At 50.4% G+C, this 27,547-nt stretch overlaps 1 protein-coding gene across 2 annotated transcripts in view; it reads right to left on the bottom strand.

The window, feature by feature from the left end:
- DOCK1 (dedicator of cytokinesis 1) overlaps positions 1-27,547 on the bottom strand; it is a 402,417-nt gene that overhangs the window by 32,101 nt on the left and 342,769 nt on the right. For both annotated transcript variants that reach the window (XM_058671051.1, XM_058671052.1), the window contains exons 34-38: positions 17,579-17,664; positions 17,235-17,391; positions 11,873-11,913; positions 11,171-11,261; positions 8,790-8,909 (exon numbers count right to left, since the gene is read on the bottom strand). In XM_058671051.1, the coding sequence (XP_058527034.1) occupies positions 8,790-8,909; positions 11,171-11,261; positions 11,873-11,913; positions 17,235-17,391; positions 17,579-17,664 (495 nt within the window). The remainder of the gene's footprint in view (positions 1-8,789; positions 8,910-11,170; positions 11,262-11,872; positions 11,914-17,234; positions 17,392-17,578; positions 17,665-27,547) is intronic.

Below are 27,547 nucleotides of genomic sequence, written 5' to 3'. Positions count from 1 at the left end.
CGGGTGGGCTGCTCACTTTGCCATTAGCTGAGCCCATTCCCTGGTGCATGGCTAACAGCACCCAGAGTGGCAGCCCTCTCCGTGACAGCAGGAGCCACTGATGAGTTTGCTGCCTTTTCAAGCTTTCCTTATGTGCCTTGCTCTGCGAATCGACCAGCAGAGTGAGAAAAGCTGTAGGCAGGGTCGGACTGAGGCGTCTGCTAATACAGGCCCTTTCCACGGGAAGCCAGAGCCTTGGTGCTTCTCAGGCTGGGGACCAGCCGGGCTGGTGAAGCGCGGAGCAGAGAGCGCTTCTTTAATCAGATCCTGCTTTCTTCCTGGCATGGAATATTTCCCAAGGCGTTCACACTGGAGACACAAGTTACCCACACTCTCTTTAGGGCACCATCCAATTAAAAGTAGGCGAATATCTTGATGCAAAAATCATTGAAAGCATACTGAGGGGAACATGAGGAGAGGGGAGTATTTACTCTTAGGAAATCTGGTAAGAGAACACCAGCAGGTAACCCGAGGGCCGGTCAACAAAGGTGTTTACTCAAGACCTGGATTTCTGTCAAGAACAATTTTTTTGATATGTATCTAAAATATGTCATGTGTCATTTAGGATAAAGATAGATTAAGCTCTTACTCCAGACTGGATTAAGAGTCTGACCATGTGGGCAGTGGGAGAATGTGTCGCCTGCAGGAAACGAAAGAAAAACACACAGAAGGAGACCAGCCGGGAGGTAATGCTGGCTTTGAAATGGAAATGGACCAAGGGAGCTTGAAAGAAACATGAAAGGTGGAAGCTGAGCCAGGCCTGGGAACCCAAGCTCCCAGAAGAGTGAAGAGTGGGGCGGCGTGAAGCCCTCAGCGGAACCCAGGAGGCCGGTGTGGCCGTGGGAAGGAAGGAGCCCCGTGGCCGGAGGCTGGATGACTCGGGCACTTCCTGTCCACACGTGCGGCCCGACCTAGAAATCCTACTGTGCAGGCTTCTTTGTAACATTGCTTTTCTCAGTATTCAGACACACCTCTGGGGATTGCTGTTGTGCTGTAGCAAGTGGGTAGAGTTGCTGCCTGCACTCTGCTCCGCGCTTCACCAGCCCCGCTGATCCCCAGCCTGAGAAGCACCAAGGTTCTGACTTCCTGTGGAAAGGGCCTGTATTAGCAGACGTCTCAGTCCGACCCTGCCTACGGCTTTTCTCACTCTGCTGGTCGATTCGCGGAGCAAGGCACGCGTTCCCACCTCTGCTTTCCAGCGGCGGGGTGGCCATCCTCCCGCTCAGGGTGACGCCCCCCCTTCCTCTGCCTCTTGCTTCAGGAGGTTCCACTTCTCCAGTGTCCATGAGTGGACAGCACTGCTCTCGGATGACACGTCGGCAGAGAACTCCACAGACACGAGGCTGGCAACAGTGGTCACCCACCATGTCGGAGAGGAGCAGCAGACCTAAGGGGAGACCCTGGAGGATGCTGGTCCCTTAGCAGAACTTGGACTGGCAAGGTCTGGACACCATGCTGGTGCCTGGCTCTGGCTTCACTGCCTTCCGCTGTGGGTCACAAGGGGAGACAGTTGACCTTCAGTCCTTCCCGCAGCAGCCCCGGGGCCAGTGACCTACTGAGGCTGCAAAGTCTTGTGCAGGTCTCTGGCACCTCCATGGATTGAAATCAACAGAGTAGAACAATCCAGATCCCAGGAACAGCACGAGGCCTTGTCCAGTCAGCTCTTGCCCCTTCAGTCCCTTCCGGTGCTCCCACCTACCCCACCTACACTGGTCAGGTATGAACAGAGAGGAGGACTGTGGTGATTGCCTGGGACCCAGCCATGAGGGGTCCCACGAGTGCCCATGCGACCTGGAACTTTCCCTGCACCACGGGGCCCTTGCAGGTCCCTCAGCTTTGCCTTGGATGACCCCACGCTTGGACCTGGGTTTCCACGCTAGCTTCAACTGTTAGGAAAGATTTTCTGCAAAGGTGCGGCTCAGAGTCACACTAGAGGAGGCCCACTGTCCAACTGGCCCCTTGTCCATCAACGTAGCTCCTCTCCCCAACAGCCACTCCATCAAGCCAAACGAGAGCTAACTGCTCGACCACAAGAGAAAGTGAGGAAGGGGATTTTTAAAAACAAAAACAAAGATTTGCTTCTTGTCTTTAGTCCAGCACCTCTCTCTTCTCCCAAGACCTTGAGGAGCTAAATCCAGCAGCAGGAGATGCAGCTGCCCCAGGCCTGGGACGAAGCGACACGCACTGTCTGCCACCTTTCATTCCACAGGGAATTCCTGGGCATCCTTGGAGGCGTGGACTCCAGAGAGCAGAGCAGGAGAAGCCAGTGAGGCTACCCCTGAAGGCGTGTGCAAAAGAAGGGAAGAACAGATGGAGTCAGAACAAGTACTGTCTCAGAGGTGGGAGGGGAAGGGTGAACTGCACCGCTGAGACTGCCGAGGGAGGCAGGAGCCAGCCAGGTATGTGGGTCCTGGCACGGGGCTAAGCCTCAGGCACATGAGTCCGGGCACGGGGGCGAAGCCTCGGGTATGCAGGTCTGGGCACGGGGGCGAAGCCTCAGGCACACGGGTCCTGGCATGGGGGCTAAGCCTCAGGCAAGTGGGTCCTGGCACGGGGCGAAGCCTCGGGCACGCGGGTCTGGGCACGGGGGGAAGCCTCGGGCACGCGGGTCTGGGTAGGGGATGAAGCCTCGGGCACGCGGGTCTGGGTACGGGAGGGAAGCCTCCTTGGATGGGATCGTGGAGACTCCAACACTAGCATGGGAAGGAAGCAGCCTACATGGCACAGGTGTGCACCAGCGGGTAAGGGCAATGGGGCAGTCACAGCTTGCGGGATGGCCGCTCACACCCCACTTATTATTTTTTTTCTCAAGAGTTCTTTATTGGAAGGGCAGATCAGATTTATAGAGAGAAGGGGAGACAGAGAGAAAGATCTTCCATCTTTTGGTTCACTCTCCAAGTGGCCACAATGACCAGAGCTGAGCTGATCAAAGCCAGGAGTCAGAAATTTCTTCTGGGTCTCTCACCCATATGGATGCACCCATAAGGCTTTGGGCTGTCCCCTACTGCTTTCCCAGCCACAAGCAGGGAGCTGGATGGGACGTGGAGCAGCCAGGACACAAGCCAGCCCCCATATGGATCACAGTGCTTGTAAGGTAAGAATTTAGACATTGAACCATCATGTCAGGCCCTATTTTTTTTTACAACACTTATTTTATTTTAAAGGAAGAGAGAGAAGGAGAGAGAGAGAGAGAGAATGTCTTCGTGGGTGCTGGGCAGCATGTGGCACATGGTGGGCTAACGATGCCCTAAAGGAAGGACAGCGGTGCCATTCTGATTCTCCAAGCTGATTTTCTCAAGCTTCGACAATTAATGATTTTACATATAACATATACATAAACTGTTTATATATATATTGCTTATATAGATGAATAGATTCTGTTTATATACAAACAGAAGCTACTTGTAATCCACCTGAGACATCCTTGAATAGTCATGCCAGATTCTACGTGAACATGAAGTTAAACTTCAAGATTTTCAAAAATCACAGAAAGGCAGTGGACTCATGGGACGGCTCCCTGATGCCAACCTACGTCTCTTAGCACCTGCGACATTTAAAAGCAGCTCATAAGTAGAGAAAATTTCACCCTAAGCGCTTAGAAAAGAAATCCATCTATCTCAAGAAAACCAGAAACTTGGCTCCTAAATCCCTATTTTAATTTCACAAGATGATGCAAGAAGCATCTCTTTATTAATTTTTAAACTTTGAGACAAAACAAAGCATGAACTTTGTTCGGGAAAAAGAAAACGGAGCTGTGATTGAAAGCAGTCATGGGACTCAGACACCATCAGGGTTTTGGGTCGTGTACAGCTGCTGTCAGCACTGCCAGGCCAGGCCTGAGGTTGGAGGTGGCACAGCACTGGCTCGGACCGAACGCCTCCCTCTGCCTACACATTCCTTACACTAGGCGTTCTATTTTCGACTCCCATCCTCCACAGAGAAGCCCGGTAATTTTCAGCAGCGTACTTGGATTAAAGGCTTTATTGAAAATGACCAAGCCTCAACCAAGCACAGTAAGACAGGCAACTCAGAGCACCGGCCATGGGGAACACAACAGAAGGCTTCCTTGGGGGAGGGTGTGGGAAGGAGGGGAGAGTGGAAGAGAGCAAGGAGTCATTATTAGCCCAGGAACGAGGAACTGTAAAAGAAAAAGGCAAACAGAAATGCCGCTTTATGGGGAGAAAGACGAAAAAAGATCAAGAGGGCCATAGCTAGGCAGAAAGACAAACTTTCTCAAATGATGCAAAGGCAGAAGTGGAAGGATTTCATGCAGAAGAAATAAAGAAAGATAACAGAATATAATTCAAAAGGAAGCATCTGATAGAAAGAGGCAGAAAATCTATTCAGCTTTGCTGATTTCAAAGCACAGCGCTAGAAAGGCTCTCACAGTCTGCGCCCCAAGGATCCCTGTGTACCCCTGGGGCTGCCAGCCAGGGGTCCTGGGATTGGGAACCCCTGTCTTAGCACCATTAGGAGACAACCTTGCCTGGGATGCAGGCAGGCACTGACTTCCCCAAGGTGCTGGTTGAGACATAAAAGCTTTGAATTAGCTCTATGATGTCTACGGTTTCCACACAGAAGTACATTAAGATTTCCTTAATTACTGAAGGAAACAGTCTGGGGCGGGCCTTCTGCTAGGAGGTATCAAGCAGCTTTCTGTGTGCTCACGTGATGGTCCCCAACAAGTGATGACCTTCAAGTTCAACTGCAGCAGGAAGTTGTCTTTAACACATTGTTTAAAAATCAGTGGCAGTAACTGCAGGCGCGCGCTCAGGACACAGGCCTGCCGGAGCCTGAGCCACCAGGACAGCCGGTAAATACCGTGGCCAATGCCGGGACCCTGGCTGCAGGCTAGTCTGCCTGTTGCCTTGCCCCACAGATGGCTGCAATGGCTATGAGTGCAGACGGCTATTTCTCCCAGAGCCACAGGATTCCAGGCAGCAAGGCTCATCCCTCTTCTTGCAGGAGTATGAATCCATCCCCTGCACGACCTGCACAGGGAATGTGACACTGGGTCAGCGTCAGACTGGGACGGCATGAGGGAGTGTGCAGTTAAGTTGATATACAACTCTAATACACTGAAATACAGCACCTGGCAGAAGTGTGGTGGCAGATCTGCAGCAGGTGTGGTACTGGGTGACTCCTGTGACTTCCTGGGGTGCCCCTCTGTGCATGTCTGTGTGATAATCTCCCCCTCTAAGAAGGACACTATCCCAACAGGCCACTGTACCTTGACCAACTCCCTGTCACCCTTACAGCAGCATCCCAAGGTCCCCGGGCCAGGGCTTCACGGTACACACTGCAGGAGAGTCTAACTTGACCATCAGAACAGTTTGTATTTTTGCACTCAGTCTCAGAAACGCAGCACGCGGCACACACGGCAGCCCGGATGGCCGTCCGTCTCAGTCTATGGCAGATCTTGGGATGTGCTGTAGGACAGTGCAGGCAGAGCCCTACCGTGCCTTTGGGGCTGGCCTCTCTGAGGTCCCCACAACCACCAAGGCCCTCCTTCAGGGTTCCGGGGATGCTTTACCTGCCAGTCATCCCCTGGCAGCAATTTTGAGATGTTTCCCTCTCAAGATAACTGCAGTCTTGGAATGGAGCGTGGAAACCCTCCCTTGAGACCCTCCCTTTGACCTCAGGTTCCTGAGTTTCCAGCAAAGGCCTCCATCACTTGTCCTGCTTATCCACGTCCTTCTCAAATGAGGAATGTCACTGCCAGAGGGAGCCGCCTGAAGACCAACCACACTCCATCCTCACAGCTCCATGGGAACACACGTGCATCTGAGGACATTCCCGCAATACATGCTTTCTCACGTCTGCAGCACTGAGCCAGGCTTTCTCGACCTTGCAGGCGCGTGAAGCGGGGTCTGACAGGTGCACAGAGGGGTGCTTAGGGCACCCACCTTCCTGCATGGGAGTCCAGCAGCAGCCCTGGCCTCCCCCACCCCTGAGAACAACCCCACATTTGGCTTGCCAACCTGTTTGAGAGCCACTGTTGAAGCAGACCACACTCTTTTCCCCTGCATGTTCTTATTAAAGAAAAAACATACAAGGCAACCTGGACTGGAAAAAAATTGATGTTTTTTACTGGCTGATTTCTTGATGGCCAAACGCCCGAGTATCAATGGCCGCTCCTCATCCCGAGGATGCACTGTGCACACTGCACCATCACTGGTGGGTGGCTGCCCTGCACACACACCCCAGGGCATGTGTTCCGAGAATGGGCACTTGATAAGGGAGTCTAGCTTCTGCCTCAGCCTCTTGAGATTCCCCCAAGAGAATGTGAAAAGTCACACACATCTCATCGCAAACTGTTATAAGGGATGTTGAGGGGAAGGAAGTTCTGGGGTTACAGAAGGGGAGCCTGGGGCAGGGGGACCCTAAGCCAGAGCTGGGGAGGAAGCAGCTGCCAGTGGGGACACAGGGCTCTGGGCAGAGTGGAAGGGCCTGAGGGCAAAGGTCACCAAGGCTCAGAGGGCCACGGCGGAGGGGGACTCTGCCCACGGCCTTGGTGCTTTGCTGAGACACAGGGCTCCCTGTTGGTGATCTCAACATGCCGATGCCTGTTCCATTCCTGCATGGGGTGTAACTGCCACACCTGACCGTGACTTCAAGTGGCCTCCACCCTGCCCACATGTGAGTCTCACAAAAGCAGGTGTTACTCCCGCCTAAAGGAGAGGGGGGAATAAAGGTCACCCTGGAGCACATAGTGATGTAAGGAGGACGCTGAGCTGGGGCCACGCAGATGCTGTTGGCGGGGACAGGTGTAGATCGAGAGCCAGGAAGAGGCCCCTGGCCTTGTGACGCTACTGGCAGAACTGTGCTTAGGAAGACACATGGGCAGCGCTAACTCGTGCTGTTACTCACTCTGACCTTCCTGGAAACGCACTCTGAGGAAGCAGTCCAGGCAAACAGAGATCACACGGGAGCATGTGGGCCTGTCCAGGACCAGTGGCTTGAGGATGACAGGAGGGGCCTTTGGTCCCAGAGGCACACCCTGGGAACAACAGGAGGTGCCAGGGCAGTAAGCAGACAGCCTGTGAGGAGCCAACTGATAGCAAGGCCCGTGGGCAACCCCAAGCGCCGCTGAGAAAGGCACGAACTGGTTCTCCCCCATGGCCCTCAGAGGACATGGTCTGACTGACCTCTGTTAAGCTTATATATTCCACAATGGTGAGAGATCACACCTCCGGGGCCTCAGCCTCTGCACAGCGGGCCACACCTCCAGGGCCTTGGCCTCTGCACAGCGGGCCACACCGCAGGGGCCTCAGCCTCCGCACAGCGGGCCACACCTCTGGGGCCTCGGCCTCTGCACAGCGGACCACACCTCAGGGTCCAGCCTCTGCACAGCGGGCCACACCTCAGGGGCCTCAGCCTCCGCACAGCGGGCCACACCTCTGGGGCCTCGGCCTCTGCACAGCGGGCCACACCTCTGGGGCCTCGGCCTCTGCACAGCGTGGTACACTTCTGAGGTCTCAGCACGGCATTTGCGAGGGCAGCACCGGGAAACGACGGTTAACATGTTCACGGCACCTTAGACTCTCTTTCCCATGAACACATTTATTCACTTTTGCTTTTTTGATGGCGGAGGGACAGGAAGTTCACCTGCTGGTTCCCTACCGCAAGTGTCAACTTCAGCTATGGTTATGGTTTGGCCAGACTCAAGGCATGGGGCCAGGAATTCAACCTGCTGAGGTCAACAGCAAACAGGATTTTGTTTACGCCAGTGAGTCTAATTTCCAGTGGCAGCAGAAGCATGGCAGGTGTCACGGGAGTGCCCTGTCTCCACATGCACAGTAGCATGTCTGACCAGGGTCCCAGCCTCGGCCTTCCCAGGGAAGGGCTGAACAATATCGCTGCCTTTGGGGCCGCTGCTGCGATGCAGCCAGCTAAGACTCTGCCTGTGACACTGACATCCCGTATGGGTGCCAGTTCGAGTCCTGGCTGTTCCTTTTCTGAACCAGCTCCCTGCTAATGCACCTGGGAAAACACTGGAGGATGCTCAAAGTATACCCACAGGAGAGGCCTGGAAAAAATTCCTGACTCCTGGCTTGGATCTGCCCAGTTTCAGCTTTTTTGGCCATTTAGGGAGTAAATCAATAGATGGAAACCTCTTTCTGGGTAACCCTGCCTTTCAAACTAAAATAAATCTTTTTTTTTTTTTTTTAAAGATTTTATTGTTATTGGAAAGCTGGATATACAGAGAGGAGGAGAGACAGAGAGGAAGATCTTCCATCCGATGTTTCACTCCCCAAGTGAGCCGCAAGGGGCCGGTGCGCGCCGATCTGAAGCCAGGAACCAGGAACCTCTTCCGGGTCTCCCAAGCGGGTGCAGGGTCCCAAAGCTTTGGGCTGTCCTCGACTGCTTTCCCAGGCCACAAGCAGGGAGCTGGATGGGAAGTGGAGCTGCCGAGGTTAGAACCGGCGCCCATATGGGATCCTGGGGCTTTCAAAGCGAGGACTTTAGCCGCTAGGCCATGCCGCCGGGCCCAAACTAAAATAAATCTTAAACCAACAACAAAACCCCTACCTTCAACAGAACACCCACAATAGCACTGCTGATTTTCCTTGAAAAATGATTTCCAGTTACAAGTGCAAGCGAGAGGAGCACACACGGAACCCCGTACACCGTGTTACCACTCTCTGCCTCTGCGCACACCGTGGCTCGTCTGGAACAGGTGTCAGCAGTGCCATGTGCAGCTGCCCGAGGGACAGCCGGAGCACGCCTGAAGGTGACGTCTTTCTCACCTTGCCTTTGTCGAAGTAGTGGATGATTTCTTGGTAGAGCTGCTCCTTCAGCTGTCCCTGTGTTGTGGCCTGGTACCCGTCCCGCTGGGTGAGGTGAGCTGCACAGATGTCCTCCGACCACTGAGACGAAAGCAGAGTGTGGACAGAGCGGAGGTGAGAACACATCCAACCACGGCATCGTCCACCATGAAGCTTGGACAGCCACAAGAGTACCACACGTGGTGCACGCCTGTGCCTCGGGATTCTGAGGCTAAGGCGTGGCTGCTGGAGCCTGGCAGTGCAAGGGCAGAGCCCCTGTCTGGAGGTGCCAAGAGGGTGAGAGGAAGCAGTGGGGGTAGAGCTCTAGTTGGACTCACACAATAGAAAAAGCCAGCAGACTCTGGACAGTATACAACTGTCTGCCTGCTCACAGGGCGCCTAACATCCTGGACACAGTATGAACCAGGTGACCTGTGGCTGTCTCAAGGGGGGCACCGAGGGCTCTGTTCTTGGTCCTGCATAGCTCAACAGCTCAACCAACAGCCAGGAAGGTATGTGGGCCACATTCCCAGGTTGTAAAGGGACCTGCAAGGCTATCTCACTTAGAGACAGGTGGTTCTGCTCCTTTAGACCTAGGGTTGACACCTGGCACAGTCAGTAGTTGGTTGATGTCTGTGGAGGGGTGTTTGCAGCTATGGACTGTGCTGAGGTATCCAAAATATGGTTCTTAGAATGAACAGTCTTTACACAAAGTCCCTCAACTAAATTCCAGCTCTCATAACTGCTGTTTTTATCCAGCTCACAATTTTCCAGTTGCATAAGAATAACCTGCTACTGACTTACTGAAAGTTTTAAAACAGAAGAACACAGGTTGCACAGTAATTCATTCATGCATGCATCTAGGTAGCCAGACCACCAGTCTGCCAGCCACTCACCCACCCTGGCATCTGTCTACCCATCCATCCACCCAGCCAATAATCTATCTGTCTGTCCATCCATTCATCCACCCATCCAGTCATCTATCTGACTGTCCATTCGTCCGTCCATCCATCCATCCATCCATCACAGTTACTCACACAGGGTCCACACTTTAGAGCTAACTGTGCTGGAACTGGACATTGCAGGAGCATTGCAAACAGAGACCCATGTCTAAAGCTGTCTGCGTAATCGAAGAACCACTGAGAGGCAGAAGCAGCAGCCATGGGAGCTCTGTGAGCAGGAATAATATCCTTCAGCAGAGCCAGGCACCGAACATCAACAGGAAAGCCAGAAGTCATGATCTGGTCCTTACTGTCTTTGCTAAGAAATGAGGGGCATGTTTCTTTTGTAGCTGCTACGATCTCCTTTCCATGAAGCTATTCATCACCATTACTGAGTCCTGCTGACATGAGAAAGGCATATTCAGTCTCTGGATTACTGCTAGCACATATTCCAGTGAAGGGAGTTCAGGATGCCTAACGATGAGGTGCTACAACCTTCCTGCTACATCTGCCTCTAGGAGGGCTAGACTTATAATCAGAGTCTCTACTAAAGATTTTTATTTCTGTCATTCCATTTACTAAATACCCATAAAAACCTAAGCTCTAGGCTTATTAAAATTTGTCATAAACTTTTGAATACTCATAACAGAATCATAATAGTGTGTTGTGGGCTGTGGAGCTGATTTACATTGCTTTAGCTGAGCACTCAGGAATCAGGCCTAAGGCAGTAGCACCTGGCCTTTGCAGACTCATTGACGTCCTATTGTCCTGTTAATGGACTTGGGGGGAAGAGGAGATAATATGTAATAAGGAGGCTTTGGAGCAGACGGCTCCCAGCACTTCTACCACCACCATGGTCTCCGTGTGCTTTTCACTTGGACATTCCCCGTGCCTACTATGCCAGCTCAGCAGAAGAATTCTAATCTGTCCAGGCATTTTCATTATTGTGAGACTGGCTTTTTACACAATGTGAACTTGGAGGTTAATGTCAATGATAATGTCTTACAAAAGGGCCTTCTATTATTCCTACTGTTTTGGGTGTCCCCATTGACCTTATGCTAATCAAGGGACCTGTGTTTAGGTTTCATCCTTTCCTTAATCTTTAGGTTCTCCTTTTCTTTGTAATACAAGATTAGGTTGTAGGATAAGAATTGTAGCAGGAATTCCTATTGTTTTTGGATAAAGCAGATGGCATGGTTGTCCTTAGAAACACCCACTTGACCATGACGTGGAAAGTCTGAGCCAGAGTTTAACTGATTCTGTATAAATAAAGCGGGATGGCTTTATTGCCTTGTCCACTATCATCATGGAAACCTAGTGGTCCGTCTCTTTCTTTCTGCGCCTCATCCACGCACCCTTCCCGAGTTCCGAAACCCAGGCTGGAGCTGGACTCCGGCAATAGTGCACGGTGATTTTTCTTACCTTAAGAAGCTTTGCGTGGAGAAGCAAGGTGTAAGCCGCTTCGGTGTAGTTGTCACACTCTTTGTGCAAGTCACAGAGCTTGTACAAATACCTGAGACGATGAAATAGAGTCACACGCTTAAAATGTCACTCAATGATTTGTGTTGAGGATTGCAAGAGCTAAATTCTATGTTCAGCACTAAATCACATGTATACTTGCTTTTTACAATGCTCCTAATTCATTCCACTCTCAGAACTGTGGTGAAAAAAAAACACTAATAAAAACCAGCAGGGTAATGTACAATTATAGATACATTTTTTTTAAAAAAATTAAGTTTTCTGCTTGCAGGACAAAAGCCACTGATGCACAAAAGATGTTACTTCAAGGCTTCTTATTTCTTTCTTTCATCTTTCCCAGATTTTCCTTCCAATTGTGAGTTCCTACATTCCTGTGAATACAAATGCCAGCAGAATTCCTGCAAATCCTCAGGAACGAAGAGTATCACTGACCACCGTGAATGTGCTCGAACTAATCCCTCTGCCAGAAAGAGACAAAGGCCCCTGGTGCAGACACCTCTGGGAGCTCCAGAAAACTCCATCTCAGAGAGAGGCTTCATGGCCGGCTGTGAGATCTACCCCAGCAGCTCCAGACACACCTCAGCTGGGATGTGACCAAGAACCATCACAGCACACACAGGGGGCAGGCAGACAAGGCATACTCACCTTATATACATCTCTTCTCTTTCAATTTCTTTGTAGAAGTTCTGAAAAATGAAATCACAGCACTTAAGAAAACTGTTCCACAAAGGCTGTTACCCACCAAGCACTCGGCATTTCTTGGCTGGTAGTGAACGCAGCCAGATGAACCTAGGTCTTTTGACTTGAGCCAAAAATTCACATAAAGTGCAAAGCCATCTCAGACTCTTCGCCACTTGTCATTCTAAGGGACACACTTCTCATCCCCTGAACATCATGATGACTAAAATTTCCTTCTGTCACTAGCAAGTCACATGTATTCAAAGAAAACAAAGTACTGTCCTAGCTATGGCCTCTTACCCTTACAACCTTACATAAACAAATATCCCAGTGTGTAAATAAACAAATAAGAACTATGAGCCTGAGTGAGAACAGGCTGGACCCAGCCTCAGCACGAATAAGGCATCGTGAGACCCTGTGTCCAAGGTTTCGGCACAGGATGGTGGCTAATGACATCAGGACACTCAGGATGGAAATATGGAATTAACACTTACTTTGGTGCGAAAACATTTAGATCCATGCATAGATGTTTTATAAAATGCACTTCCAGGAACTTTGCAATGATCCCTCAGATACGTGATTTTTAATTTTTTTGTACTAAATAAACTTCTTTGTTAATTTCATTTTTTATGGCCTTTTTAAAGTACCCGCAATACCCAAAGGCAAAGTAACTGACATTAAATAGTTACGAATCCACCTCCTCAGTTGGCCTTGCCACACATGGAGTGTTCAACAGCCACTTGAGGCTCCTGTGCTGTATTCAGTGTATAGTGTAGTCATGAAATCTTCCAACATCCTAGAAATTCTACAGGATTAGAAGAAAACAGGCTGTCACTTAGACGGTACCCTGTAAGTAGCTGCAGCTGGAGAAAGACGCTCAGACAGCAGCCAATGGCTGTATCCACTCCATCACTGTAAAATGTCTCTGGCTGAGCAGGAACCTGTTTGTCACAATCCTATTTCTTGATTTAAAGTTTTTTTTTCATTTATTCGTTTTCATTTTATTTAAAAGAGTAACAGGGACAGAAGGTCATGGGATGGCATGGAAGTGCAGCATCCTATTCTGGCATCCCCTGTCAGGGCACCAGGTTGAGTCCTGAATGACTTCCCGCTGCTCAGCTTCTCCTCCAGCTCCCCGCCAACATGCCTGGGAAAGCAACCGAAGATGGCTGAAGTCACTGGGCCCATGAAACCCACGTGGGAGATCAGGGTGGAATTCCAAGCTTCTGGCTTCAGCCTAGCCCAAGAACTGGCTGCTGCTGGCTGATGCTGACGGAGTGAACCTGCAGATGGAAGATCTTCTTTCCTTTTTCTGCATGTCAGTCTGACAGACAGACACCGTGACAGCCAGATCTTTCATCACTGGCTCACTCTGCAGAGGCCTGCCACAGTCATGATAGGCAGCAGCTGGAAATCAGAGCTCCGACTGGCTCTTCCATGCTGGTGGCAGGGACTATTTGCATTAACAGGGAGCTGGGATTTGAACTGGGCACTTCCGTGTGGGATAGAGACATCTGAGACAGGAATTTTAACCATAGCATCAAAACACTTGCCCCAAATAACATTTTTTAATGTCACTATCTCCACATACACTTTACAAACTGTTCCATGAACAGACACCAGAAAGATACAGAAGGGCCATCAAAAGAGGCCCTGTGGTGTGCAGGCATGGCAGCCACCTGCAGCGGGAACCATGCACTGGCAGACAGCGCCTAGGGGAACCGTCATGAAGTCAGGCAATTATTCAGCAAGATGACTGGGGCTCTTTAATTCCATTACCAAAAAAAGAGGCCTTGGTTCCCTCATTGATCTCTCTGGAAAGAAATGATAGGTGAGCACAGAGAGTAAGTGGGGGCATGTTTAGAGAAATGTACCCAGATTTTCCAATCTGCAGCCTCTGACATTTTACCGCCCTCTGGTTCCTATGACAGGGTCCGCTAATGAGGCTATTTCGCGCTGACACTCAGAGCGCCGACGTAACAAAGCGAGTCTGTATCAAAGGCAGAGGACGAGCCTCCACTGGCAGCTCTCACTTGCCGGTATTTACAAGCTATGGTATCGCTTTCATCCTTCTATTTTTAATTCCTTTATGGAGGTTTTGATCATTCTGCTTTTCAATGAGGTTGTCATGTGGCCCTCATGCCTGCCTTGGAGTCATGCAAATGTCTTCTATGTCCTGCCTGTGCTGGGCTCTGTTCTCTTGCCAAGACTTCAAAACCTCTCCGGAGCTGAAGCCCACTCACCTCTGGTCCTGATTTCTATAGAAAACCGCAGTGCTTCTTACGTCAAAGTTCCCACAGCTCTTGCACTCCTGGACTCCCCCACAGTGCCTCAAGGCCCATCCTCACCAGCTCTGACGTCTGTGCCAGGCTCCATGCAGGGCTCCACGTGGTCCCCACGTCAGGTCCAGCACCCCGCATTGACCTCACAGAATCTGAACATTTGCACCATATTTCCCACGTTCTGCTTCATGTCCACAACAGATTCTAGGGGTTTTTGAACCCTGGTTCTAACTGCGCACCTATCGGGGCTCAAGGGTTGTAAAAGAGTGACAGATACCAACAAACTAATGATGCCAATGAACGAATGATACTTCTACCTCTCATCAAAAGTGGCCATGCTGGGGCTGAAATTGTGAGGCAGTGGGTTAGGCCTCTGTCTACAACACCAGCACCTTGTATATATAGTGCCACAGGGAAAGCAGCGGAACACGGTCCAAGCACTTGGTCCCCTGGCACCCCTTGGGGAGACGTGGTAGAGCTCCAGCCTCCAGGCCGGGCAGAGTGGCCGCACTGGAGGTTGTGGCCGTGTGGGGTGGCTGTTCTTGTCTCTCAGGTCTGTATCTTCAGGTTTGTTTTACTTTGTTTTAAGTGAAAGAACAGGATGCTTATGCAACTTGGAATGTTGTACTTATTTAAAAAAAAAAAGTAAGAAAAGAATACAGCAGCAGTTCTAAAGAAAGTTTAAATGAGCTGATGGATGCTGTGTTCTTCAGGAATACTGCCAGGGTTTTGTGGCCATTTCTACTTAGAGGCAAGTACATTCTGGGTGTATCTACGTAGATCTGTATTCATTTAGCGAGGGACACACACATTCACCTCCATGAAACTCTGCTTTTATCATAAAAGTAGGAGAAAAGGTAAAAATCAGTATGAAACTATGATTTCCAGTTTTTCTTCAGCCCAGAGACTTGTTTTATGAAAGAACCATGACAAGTTGTGATCCATTTTCTCATCCCCAGGAAATGGTTACGAATAAAATCACCAACTCTGGGTGGGATGACTTGGGATGTTCCTGTGTCACATTACCTCAGGAATTCTGGGTGTTTTTAAGTGAAATCAAGCTGGCACTGCTGGCCACAGCAATCACTTGGTGGGCACTGAGCCATGTTCCATGTAAGAGAGGAACTTCAGCTGGCATTAGAAGCCATGACTGCACATGCGTTTATAGTTCATTCCTGATCCAGGATTCAGTCGACGACCAGGCCACATCCAGCTCACTCCAACATCTCTCCACAAAACTCCACGCCATGGTGGGCTTACGCGATGATGCTGAAATCACGCAGAGCTGGAAACCCAACAAACTTAGTAACAAGCTCTTCTTCCAACACTAACTGGGTGTCAGGTCCTGGTGACGATCGGAGGGAGTACCATACAATGGTGCCCGTGGACAGGAATGGCGTTGAAAATCTTTCAATATCAGAATTTTGGTGTTTAGTCTATGTCTACCATATCAGAACTGGATGGAGGCAAAAATGTCGGGCCATGAAGGCCAGGAGCAGTGCTTTGCTGTGTGCAAGAGTAAGGCCAGCTGAGCTCTGCTTACCGTCCAAAGGCAAATGGACCAGCACGGAAAGACGGACAAAGAGACAGGTATAGTGCCAGGAGCACCTGCTTGCAGGGACGCACGGGCGCCACAGCTGCTGGACTCTGCCCACTGTGTCCAGTTCACTGAGGAGACCACCAATGGTATTTCTCACTCTTGCAGTGTGCTGCGCTTTGGAAAGTCTTATCATAAACTATCCATCTGTCGGTACCCACTGTCCACTTTCACCGGCTTAGCAAGATAATCACTGTGGTTCTAAATCTCTGGCCTCCCAAGTCTCCACCAGACCCGGGTCAACTGTAAATGTCTTGTTATATTTTTCACTCATGTTCCATGTTTTGGGCACCCCATAGCTACATCCTGAGGGAACATGAGCTTCTAGATAGAGCCACCTAGGACTGTCTCTTGCAGTGGTTCTGTCCAGTTCTGGGGACAGTCATTTTCCCCGTGTCCTGACAGAATGGATCTGAGCAGAGTTCACTGTTTCTCTTGTTGTGAGGTGACAATGTCAAGCTCTATACAACCCTGCCCTGCAGCACTCCCCCACATTTAGACTTGTTATACAGGATGTATCTCATCAGCCTCTCCAGGTGGTCCACACACGGAAAGGAGCGGTTTGAGCACTCAGCTCCCAAGTTCTTCACGGCAACACACAGAATCAGCATGAATGCTACGAAGAGCGAAAATATGACTTCCTGTAGGTCTTTTCCATACAAACTTTTGTGCTATTTAAATAACGAGTGATGAGCTACATGCATTCTGGCACAAAATTTTGTTTCTGTGGATACAACACCTCGCAGTCCACGCATAGGATGCATGTAGGAGTGAGGCCACACATTTTCATGCTATCCAGAGGCCAACGGCTGGGCAGCAAGGCATGGGAAACTGAGCAGAGCGGAAAGGTATCATCCTGTGGGAAGGAGTTCCTGCAAGGGAAGTCGTGGAGACATGGCTCAGGTTAACCAGACAGGTGCATGTTTTCTCATTTTTCTGGAACCAGAAGCTCCAAAGGAAGTTGTCAGTAGGGTCACAGTTCTCTCTAGGGGCTTGCGGGGCAGAACGTAGCCTGGCCTCTTCCACCTGCTAGGCGGTGCGGCTGTTGGTCCTTGGCTTGTAGACACAGCACTCCTATCTCTGGTCTGGATCACTTGTTCTTCTGTGATCATGTCTTCTCTTCTAGCTCTTGTTAGATGGAGGGCCCTTTCCTGTAGACGACCCAGAATGCTCTCATCTGGAGATGTTATATATTACATTCCCCCAAATAACGTGTTGATGGGTTCTGGGGAGCGCATGGAGACTTACCGCTGGGGCACCATCATTCATGCCACTTACTCTGGAACGTGTTTACAACCTCCTACAAGGAAGTCTTAGGATCCATCATCAAGGAAGCTGCCGCAGGGTCACAGAGGCAGACGGTTCACCACACTGCACAATGCGCGAACACCCATGGGGACCGCTCAGCGCGGCTGTCCTCGAGCCGTGCCGCAGCGCAGCTGCCACTCACCAACACGTTCACGGTGCAGCTCATGCGATTCTCCTTGTTCTCATCATGCATGATGGTTCTGTAGTCCAGAAGCCGCTCCATCAGGCGCACCACGAGCCTGACAAACGCCTCGCCGCTCTTGGCGAGGTATTTATGCTTCCTGCAGTGCTCCAGGAGGCTGGCAAATAATTACACACACCTTGTTAATCACACTCAGAAAAAAACAGCTCCACCGAGGGGTAATTTTAAATATTTCCCATTATTAACACATTTTAATTATTTCTGGGCTACAAAGTTCATTGTCGTCTAATTACGGTCTCTCTGTCTGCATTCTGACATAAATCCCAGTGCTAATCAACACTTACATTTTATCAAATAACACTTTGTACTGTTCATCTCCTCTGCCTCCTTCCACTTCATGATCCAGCTTGGTGATGATTTCATTTTCAAACTATAATTAAGCACAGAAAACACAGTCAGCATGGCGGCTAGCTCATTTCACAGCTCGAGTGTCTGTCGCGCACATGGTGGCCCGATGACCGGGACCATGACCCCCCACCTTTGTAGTCCTGTCATTTTAGCCCCTCTTCGAGGCCCTGGAGGGTTCCTGCCACATGGGGCACCCTTCACTTCCTTCCCCGGTTATGGGCACTGGAGCATGCAAGTGCAGATGGCGAGCGCAAAACCAGAGGGAGAAACCACAACCAGGTGGCTGGGGTGGCGAAAATCAAGGAACAATAGTAAAAAAGTCTCCGAGTTCATCTTCACAGACCAGAAACCTCTAAAATCGCTTGCTGGTTTAGAGAACAGAACAGATGGTGTCTTGCTTGCCAGCAAAGAGTTCTTGGCAATTTGCAAACAACCAAGAGGCCACTTCCCTGCCAGTCCTAGACGTATTCCAGTGAAGTGCTGTAAGACATTTGGAAAAGATCAAAGGCAACAGGAGCAGGGAAGTCCAGAGGACACACGTCCCCAGAAAGTCCACCCTCTGAACTGCAGACAGATGTCCTGAGCTTCCAGGTGGGAACTCCTCCCCACCGCCCACTGCCTGCCGCTCCATGGCTGGGGGCGGGGGGACATGCACCTGGCCACTCTGCCTTTCAGGGGGTAGATGGGGTGATGTTCCACCCTGGGCCATGTTCCATGCCCTGGCGGAATTCAGTGACTTCTACACCAGGATGCTAACCCAGTGACCTCCCAGGACGCAGGGAGCCTGAGGTGACCCATCCACCTGTACCAGCAGGAAGGCAGGGCCTTTGGAGTGTTGGTTCCCCTGAAGATAGAAGCATCCAAAGGGAACTGAAAGAAGGTGGCAAGAGGAAGAACGGAAGGAAACAGCTGTGTTCAGGGCTCAGAAAGCAGGCACACCATGGCAGGTGTGCAGGGGTCTCTGAGGTAGTCTACAAAGCATGTTCAGTTACCCACTTTCTGGCCTAACAATCCCAAGTGCTTAAGAACCAAGCTTTGTGAGAGTAAGGATCCCTGCTGCCCCTCAAGAGCCTGACAGTGATGTCCCCGGGATGAAGACACTGTGTGCGCAGACATCAGAGCACAGAGAGGGTCTTAGGCTGGCTGGAGCTGTGGAAGACTATGTGTAAGCAAGAGTGAGCAGGTGGTTGGGCAGGAAAACACAAGTGCTTCTCCGCATCTTACACCAAGTGGTGAGCATAATTGGCCTGCCACTCATGCCATTCCCTCCCCGGGGTCCTGGGGATGCCTGCTGCTGCTGCCAGGAAGGACAGTGAGTCCTCCTTTCCCTGGACCCCAAAGCTGAAAGCCAGAGGTCTCATGGGATCAGGAAAGGGCCACCCCGCCTGGAGTCACAACTGTCATGCTACAGTGAACAAATGTCTAACACAGGGCGTGAAGGAAGCACTGATCTCCACTTGGCACTCAGCAACATCGATGGCTTGCTCATCTTTTCAACTCTGCCTTGATCTTCCCCATGGTCCGCTTCCCCAGATAAACACCTCTTTTTGATTCTATCTGGTCTGAGGAGTTCAGAGAACTTAGGAATATACACACACACACAGCCGGTTCCACTGAATGAGGCCTGGCTTTCTCCCTCTTCATCTGAAGTCTCAGAATAATGACTTTCATAGAAAAATAAGACCCTTCTGCCCCTAAACCACTGTGCTCTGTTCTTTAGAGATTCTGCCAACGGGGGTTCTTTCCAGACTCGTCCACAGGGCGGGTCACCTGCTACAAGCTCAAGGCTGGCGTGTCAGGCACTTCAGTCTCCCTCATGGCGTCACGTGTGATGGCAGATCATGTCCCCCAACAACAGGCAAGATGCAAATGAAGATGGAGTTAGAAATGATTTAATTACAAGCATGTTTTAGCAAATGCCTGGGATAAGTAAGACATAGAGAAGGCAGAAAAACATGCCTTTTACACACAGGTGTTTAAAATCACAAGCGACTTGTCAGAAGATGCTGAACTTGAAGCATACTTGATGGAAATAGCACATCTCACACTCTTCACCTGAACCTAACTGCCCAAAACACAAGCAGCGCCAACTCCAATGGCGCTGGCTTATCAAATTTTAACTGATGAACTTAATGTTTTCTAAAATGAGTGGATGAATCAGAAAATCAGAATGTAGCTGATGCTAATTTTACTAACCTCTAAACTAAGTAATTTGCTCAAACACCTGGCAAACCTCTTCTGTTTATCTGTCAGGATTCAATCCTAGAGATCGGTAGCTAGCCTCTAATTCCAAAGTCTGCAGTTTTACAGCACATTCTAGAATCAATTTGCGAGTATTCTGTGAACTGTTGCCTCAATCTGAATTAAATGTTCAAATTAGAGACAGCACGTTGGCTGGTGGGGCAGAGTTGATTTTATAAAAATTATGTTTACTATCTTACTCACGGATGCAAGTACGTCTGGCAACTTGCGGCAGGGTTCCCAACATGAGCAGTTTACTGTGCTGCCTAAAAGGTACAGGGCGCTTATGCAAGCGATAAGCAAAACTGTCATACTTTCCTTTTTTCTGAATCATGAATTTTGCTAGAAAAATACCCATGGGAGTCCAGCTTAAACTATTGAATAGGGCATCACTAAGCATCTGATATCGGCAGCCCTCTGAGATCATGAAATCTAGGAAGACACTTAGGAAATCCGGCTGTCCAGAAGGTTGCTGCCACACTGCATGTGAAGAAGCAGGTGCGCTGTGTTCACAGTGGTACTGATGTCACTTTGATTCAGTTAACGTCGGAAGAAACTGCTGCTTTTGCCTCTTATTGCTACACACAGCCGTTGGGCTACTGGTTCCTTTTTTGGGGATTATGGAGAGAAGGTCCCCAAGAAGTGAATAACCCCAAAAGCCAATTACATTTCGTTCAGAATGCATCATTTCAGCTGCAATTAGATCGCTCTTCTCGCTATACTGCATTTATCAATGTATAAAGTCAGGCTTGATTTTTCCAGGCATTCCAAAACACATGTTTCTATAGAAGAATCTGGGTTTACTTGTGGGCCTGCTGGAAAGGGAGACAAGACTGGAAGGTTTGCATAAATAACCCAACACAGTGACCAAGGGTTGTGCAGAATCTGTAGACAATGGAAGGTCACAGAAGGTTTCGTCAACTTTAAATAAAAGCAAGCAAACAGCTGCTCTTTGTCCAAAAGGCTCTTTCTCCTGAATCTCAAGGCAAAAGCACTCAGAAGGTACCAAGTGGAAGGGTGCCAGGGGAGAGGTCCTGGGAGCAGGACCCAGGAGACAGGCTCTGTGCTGCTCCTCGGGCAGATGAAAGGGGCCGATCCCATGCAGCCACGCCTTCTTCGCAGCGTTGACAGGAGGGTGAGCAGGACAGGGCAGCTAGATTGCATCTTGGTGGAAAACACGGCCAAGAAGAAGGAAGCTGGGCACTGTGAAAGCCTGGGGGTTCGGGACTGCCAGGCTGACCTCCTTAAAGCTGCCAAGGCATCCAAGCTATCACCCAGCCTTTAATCTTTGGGTTCAGACACTAATATTTTTCATGCATGTTGCATTCTTCTTGCCTAACCGCTCTATAAACTTAATTACACACCTAATTAATCTCTGGCACTGCATTCCACATTCTAAAACCTGCATGCCTTCCTATGTCCGTCAAGCAGGTGGTTCACTGACCCTGAGGTTTTTGTGAAAAGCCCAGGAGCCTGCAGGCCCCAAACATACTTAGCGCTGCCTGTGTGGGAAGCTGTCTGCTGCCTGTCAGGCCATCACAGACTCCTGAGGCAGGTGCAGCGGATGCCCCCATCTTCACAGTGCAGCTGGATGAGTGACTGTGGGGCTGCAGGCAATTACAGTGGACTTAGGGAACACAGCTCACGGCGAGGCCAGTTTAATTTGGTTTTAAAAAGATAATGGGGTTTCTAGTATCTCTTCGCTGGAATGCTTTTAGGAATAGAACTCAATGGAATCAGGACCCTTGGAGTCAAGGGTAGCTGCTTCTGCGAACTCTCAGACCACGTTTGGGTCTGGATTCAATGAAAGGAAAGCCTGATTTTTAAGTGTCATGTTTCTCCTTTAAGTGTCCAAAGCTATAAAGTCAGCATTATTCTGTAACTGAAAGAAAAAAAAAAACAACAAAGGAAATTGCAATGAATGAAGAATAAACAAAAGAAAATCGCTACCACATTTATTCACATTCATATTACAGAACAAAATACATTGGCTTTTCCAACAAGCATCAGCGCCTGGCCACATCACATGGGCTATCCCCTTACTTGCTTAGCGTTACCGGCACAGGCAGTAGGAGGAGATTATTCAGACAGGAGCTCTGTAATACTGATGACACAAAGATTGCTTGTGTTCTAACACAGTCACAGCGAAATGGGGATTTCTGGAAGTCGGGAGCATTTTACTGGGGCTTACAAAGATGACAGCAAAGAGCTCCACGATGGACAATATTATCTGGCAGTGCAGCCTTCTCCTCCCCGCTTTTAAGAACGGTCTACAGCCTATATGGTCATTTGCTGCAGTTCTCAGCTGCTAGTGTTGTATTTTCCAAAGGCATAACAAAAGGAGTTCTTTAAGAAGGTGCTGGGCAAGATTCTTACAGGTCTGAAGGGAAGTCCGGGGTGAGGCTTAGGCTCGGCATAAGCTACTTGAGGGCAGGGCTCTTGGGGAGAGGAGGGACGGGGGAAGGCCAGCATAAGGACAGGTGAGGGCTCCTGTCCTGTCCGAAACCAGGGGGCACCAGGGGACGCCAGGACATGAAGGTGCCGAGTCCTCCTCACTTCACCCATGCCAGGCTAGCAAGCCCTGGAACCTCCACAGGTGAGCAGTCTCCTTGTAAAGCATGCAGGTGCTCTCTGTTGCTCTGGCCCAGGGAGGGAGATGGAGAGCAGGACAGTGAACAGCTGGACACACTGGATGGAAATGATGCAGAGAACATGTCCCCAGAGACAACAGGTGGGTAGATGCAACGGGAGAATGGATGGGGGCATCCAGGTCACAGACTGTTCTTAGAAATGGCTGAAAAACTGGGAGTCAAGGATGGGTACACTCAGAGGAGAAGGAAGAGGTGGGTAAGGGGGTGAGGGATGTGCTTGTGGGGACTCAGGTGGACAGGGCAGAAAAGTGCCTCAAAAGCAGCAGCCAGGGCACTGGGGAGGGTCCACCCAGAGGGCCCAGTTGCAGGCAGCATCCAGCAAGAGGCTCTTGCTGGGTGCTTGGCTGCTCACTGCAGGGGACAGCCACAACACAAGCTCTGGGAAGAAAGGAACCCTCCCAAGGCGGTAGCCGATCTGTAACACATGGAGATTCTGAGATGGTTTGGTGCAGTTTAATCCTGAGACAAGTGGCAGGATTTTCCTCAGAGCCCAGCAAGTCCCCCGGTCACTGCTACGCTAGGAGTACAAGGCAACCAGGACACGCTACCTTGCATAGGTCCAGAAGTGAAGCATCAACTTCATCCCAAGAGATGGGAACCTTAGAAACAGTAAACAGTCTCATGTCCAAAGACACAGAAGTTTTACAACAAAATCCTTGACATCTTTCCTCCACTCCATTAGGCTGGTGAATTTGTTATGTACGTGGACACAATTTAAGGCTTTGTTCACATGACAATCAGGTGAGAGGATGAGATCTACTGTGGGTTAGGGAAACAGTGGCCAACCACCGCTATTCCAGAAGCAATGGGATGAAGGAGGATGCTTGAACAAACTGTACATATGCTCAGCTAGGACACAGTCACAGGTATCTCCCACAAGGAACAGGGCCAAGCCTTGTGCTTGGGGAAGATCAGATGATAAGAGGGTAAGTTGAATCCAGAGTAGCAAATGAGTAGCACTTGGGAAGATAAATGCTGTGTTCTGGGATGGGCTAGGCTTGCACGACTGTGTCTGACAGGAGTGGATCCGTTAGAGGAGGGACCCGTGGGGCTTCCAGGTCTCGCAGAGCCCGAGAGTAGGCAAGGCTGTAACAGTGCAAGGTGCACACAGACAGCCAAGTGGCAAGACAGACTGCAGAGATGGGAACAGGGAGCTATATGGGTTTGGAGCACGCTAATCTTGGCTCTGTACTTGGGAGGCTAGGCTGGGCCAGGAGACAGAACATGGCTTTCCGATACTCCAACAGAAAATTCACAGGTACAGATGAACACAGAAGACATGTTTTCTGCGAGTTCTCATTTTCTACCTTTTGTGTAAGTGGACAACGAAACTGGACAACCAACCAACAACCCTAAACCAAAACCTTCAAAAACCATCCAGGCTCCGATGGAGACTGAGGCTGTGTCTTTTCCTGTGTGTGCCAGGGACATCGGACAGCTTATCAACTGACATTCAAAGTGTCTAGTGTCTTACTCAAGCAGCCTGATTCCTTTTACGGGACAGATTTTGAAGTCCCTAATGGAGTACAGTGTTCCAAATCCAGGCGGCAGTCATTCATTCCATGCCTTTTAGCAGCACACCTGTGGCCCTGTAAGGATGAAAGGATGAAGCACTTCTCTGGAAAGTGGTGTCCCGTTATCCCCAGCTATGGTGAAATACTGTTGAGACCAACAGTGCATTGAAGCCATACTCCCATTCACCTTTATTCCAACTGCCTTTGCCTTATTCTGACCCAAATCAGTTTAAGAAATGACAGATGGCAGAATGTCTTGAGGGCTTTTGGTCGTCATTTTCTGGGCTAGTGACATTTATCTATATAAATCTATTTCCCACTTAGCCTGATACCTTAATAGCAATTCTTCACCAAGTCTTTCTTTGTGCCGGAGTCATACAAAATTCAAAAAAAGTCAAATGAAATGTTCTGCCTAGAAAAAGCATTTGAGATGACGCCACGCAGCTCCAGTGAGTCGGCACTGAAAGGCAGACCATGATTTTGTGCCAGGAGCAATGGATGGGTCGACTCTCACGGCAATCGCGACACTATTTATACAGACAGTTTGGATCAGTACTTGAATTGTTGAGACTGTATCCTGAAGCTTTCAAAATTCAAGTCAAATGCATGAATGTGGCATTGTGCAGCTATTCATACTAGTGAAAATCTGTAAATGACCTAAAATTCCCAGCTGAAGGACATGGGTGGACAGGCAGCCACTCCATTCTATGAATGCCATGCCATCTTTAAAATCAAGCTCACTGTGCTGTAACCAAAGAAAATGTCTTTGATATATTGCAAAACAAAGAGAATATTAGAAAAATAAATGGACAGAAAGTTTAAGCTTCCTGTCACTACCATGAAAACGGATAGCAAACTCAACCAAAATATAGTGGCCCTTTGAAAAATGGCATGGGTCGTTTCAGCCCATAGGTAGGATAGGAGCTAGCCCTTGAGCCCCGGAAGGGGCCAGGCGCTGCCAGGGTCATTAAAGGCTGAGTGATTGGTGGGAGCCAGCCTGTGAGCCCCAGAAGCAGCCGGGCGTGGATCAGTTCAGGTGGCCCAGGGCACCAATGGTGCTAGGTGAAGCCCCTGGGCTGCCTGGCAATGTTCCTATGGGAGCCTGGAGGTGTGGGTTTCCAGGGAACCTGGGGGTTCATGTCCAGGTGAGGAATGACCTCTGAGGGACTTGCATTAAGACTATTGTTCTTATAGAACGGAGTCTCCTCAGTGGCTTAGATGGAGCAGTGAATAACCTACCCAGATGCACATGGAGGATATGGTAGCCCACTGGAGCCTGCAGAGGACATCTGATACCCCAGCAGAGGACAGAGGATACACTGCCCAGTGAAGGTAGTAACAGAATGTGTGGGATGGAGGACCGCTAAGGGTGTATGTTGCAAGTGAGGAATGACTACTGGAGGGGCTTTTATCAAGAAGGCCACCAAACTTGCAGTTTGGTGAGGGGGCCCAGACTGAGTTGTTTGGAGGGGGGAACTGGAGGACTTCTAAGGGTCAGACCAATGTCAGACAAATGCACCAGAGCACGTGGGAGACCTAAGCTGGGCTAGTTAACATCGACCACGGGCATCTACCACTCACTGGGGCACACTAAAGCTAGGGCTGGGGGCCTGCTTGGCAGGGCTAGATCACAGTACCTGACAGTGAGGGTCAGAACAAAGGATGGGTGAAGTTAGGCTGGGCCATGACACTAACCACCACGTGAGAGAATCAGATCTGGGGCAGATTCTGTAGGGGATATGTGGGCCCACCCCTGCGAAACTGCAATCTCCACTGGTTTGCCTAAGAGCTGGGGGTATTGAAAGGCTGAGCTATGTGTCTATGGAACCCTCCAACACTCATGGGTACTGGAGTTGGGAACAGGCTGGGCTGGTCCAGGCTGCAGAATCCACAGACACACCCAAGAACAGGGTATGGGGCGGGCTGGGCCACAACATCCACCAGCTCATACATAAACTGGGAGCAAGGGGGCAGACTATGATGGGTAAGGGCCTAGCACCCATTGGCACATGTCAGATATGTGTCTAGGGGTGGGCCTGATGGGGGAACTTGGGAAATGTCCTTGGTGGGCTGTAGCTCCTGCTGGTGAGCATGTGATTCAGGCCTGGGTATTGGTCAGGCTGGGCGAGTTAGCTACACCCATCAGCAAGTATGTGAGTAGGTTGGTTTTGGAGGGAGGTGGACCGGGCAGGGCTGGGCCAAACCTAAGCACACTGGCATATGCAGCAGCCAGTTTACAGTGAGGATTACACTGAACTAGGTTATCATACCTACTGGTTTGCATGAACCAGGGATGGGATCAGACTGGGTAGGGCAAGGCCATAACATCCACTAGTGAGAGTTGGGACTGGCAATGGTTCAGGACAGGCCAGGCTGCAGCATCCAGTAGCAAAGGCCAAGACAGGGGATGGGCTGGCTATACCACGCTGAGTCAGAGTCACCACTGCCATGCACAAGATCTGTGGCTGGGTACAGGCCTGGTTGGGGAGGTAGGGGGATGCCCTGCCTGGGTGGTTCCCACTAGAGAGCATGAGGGCTGGAATGGGGGCAGCGATCTGGGCTGGACATGGCTGCAGTGTACCTTGGCACAAGTGTATACTAGGTCTGGGGTGCATTGGCTGGGCTAGATTCCAGCACTCCTTGGTGCTCATGAGAACCAGGGAGAGTATGGGGAAGGCTGGGCTAGGTCTCAGCTCCCGTTGAACCATGGGAGCTGTGTCTGGGTATGGATCAGGTTTGGCTGGGTTGTAACACTCAACAGAAAGAGCCCGAATGGGTGTGGGCCAGATGGGCAAGGCCTTTGTTCCTGCCAGGACAGGAGGTGAACTAAGTCTGGGCCAAGGACCCACTGGTGCTCAAGAGATCTGCTATTGGGAGGAGATCAGATAAAGGAGCTTGGGGAACTCCTCTGCCAGGATGCAGTCCCTACAGGTGAGAACCAAAGCAGGATGCAGCCTATACCAGGCAAGGTTTAGTACCTGCTGGCATACGTCTGGGTCAGGTCTGGGGGCAGATCTGACCTGGGTCAGGTCTGGGGGCAGGTCTGGGGGCAGGTCTGGGGGTGGGCCAGGCTGGGTGAGTTCATAACAACCCACTGGCAGATCTAAGAACTAAGATGGGGGACAGGACAGAACTGTTCAGGCCACAAAACCAACCAGTTTCACACTAGGGCCAGGACTAGGGGCTGGCTGGGCTGGGCTAGGCTGCAGCACCCATCAGCATGAGCTGGACTGGGCACAGACCAAGCCAAGCCAGGATACAGTACCCGTGGACAAATGCTGAGGTAAGGCAGGCTATGCCAGACTGGGTCGCAGTACCCACTAGTCCACATGAGACCTGGGGGGATGGGGGAAGAGTCTGGTAGGGGAGCAGTGTAAGCTCCCCAGGAGGGCCACTGCTCCCACTGGTGAGTGTAAGAACTGGGATTGCAGGTAGATCAGGTTAGGCAGAGCTACAATGCCTGTTGAACTACAAATGGACTGGGTTGGGAGGAGTACCA

The sequence above is a fragment of the Ochotona princeps genome, chromosome 13, assembly GCF_030435755.1.
Source record: "Ochotona princeps isolate mOchPri1 chromosome 13, mOchPri1.hap1, whole genome shotgun sequence".
In the NCBI taxonomy this organism is placed as follows: Eukaryota; Metazoa; Chordata; class Mammalia; order Lagomorpha; family Ochotonidae; genus Ochotona; species Ochotona princeps.
This window is presented reverse-complemented; position numbering and strand designations above follow the sequence as displayed.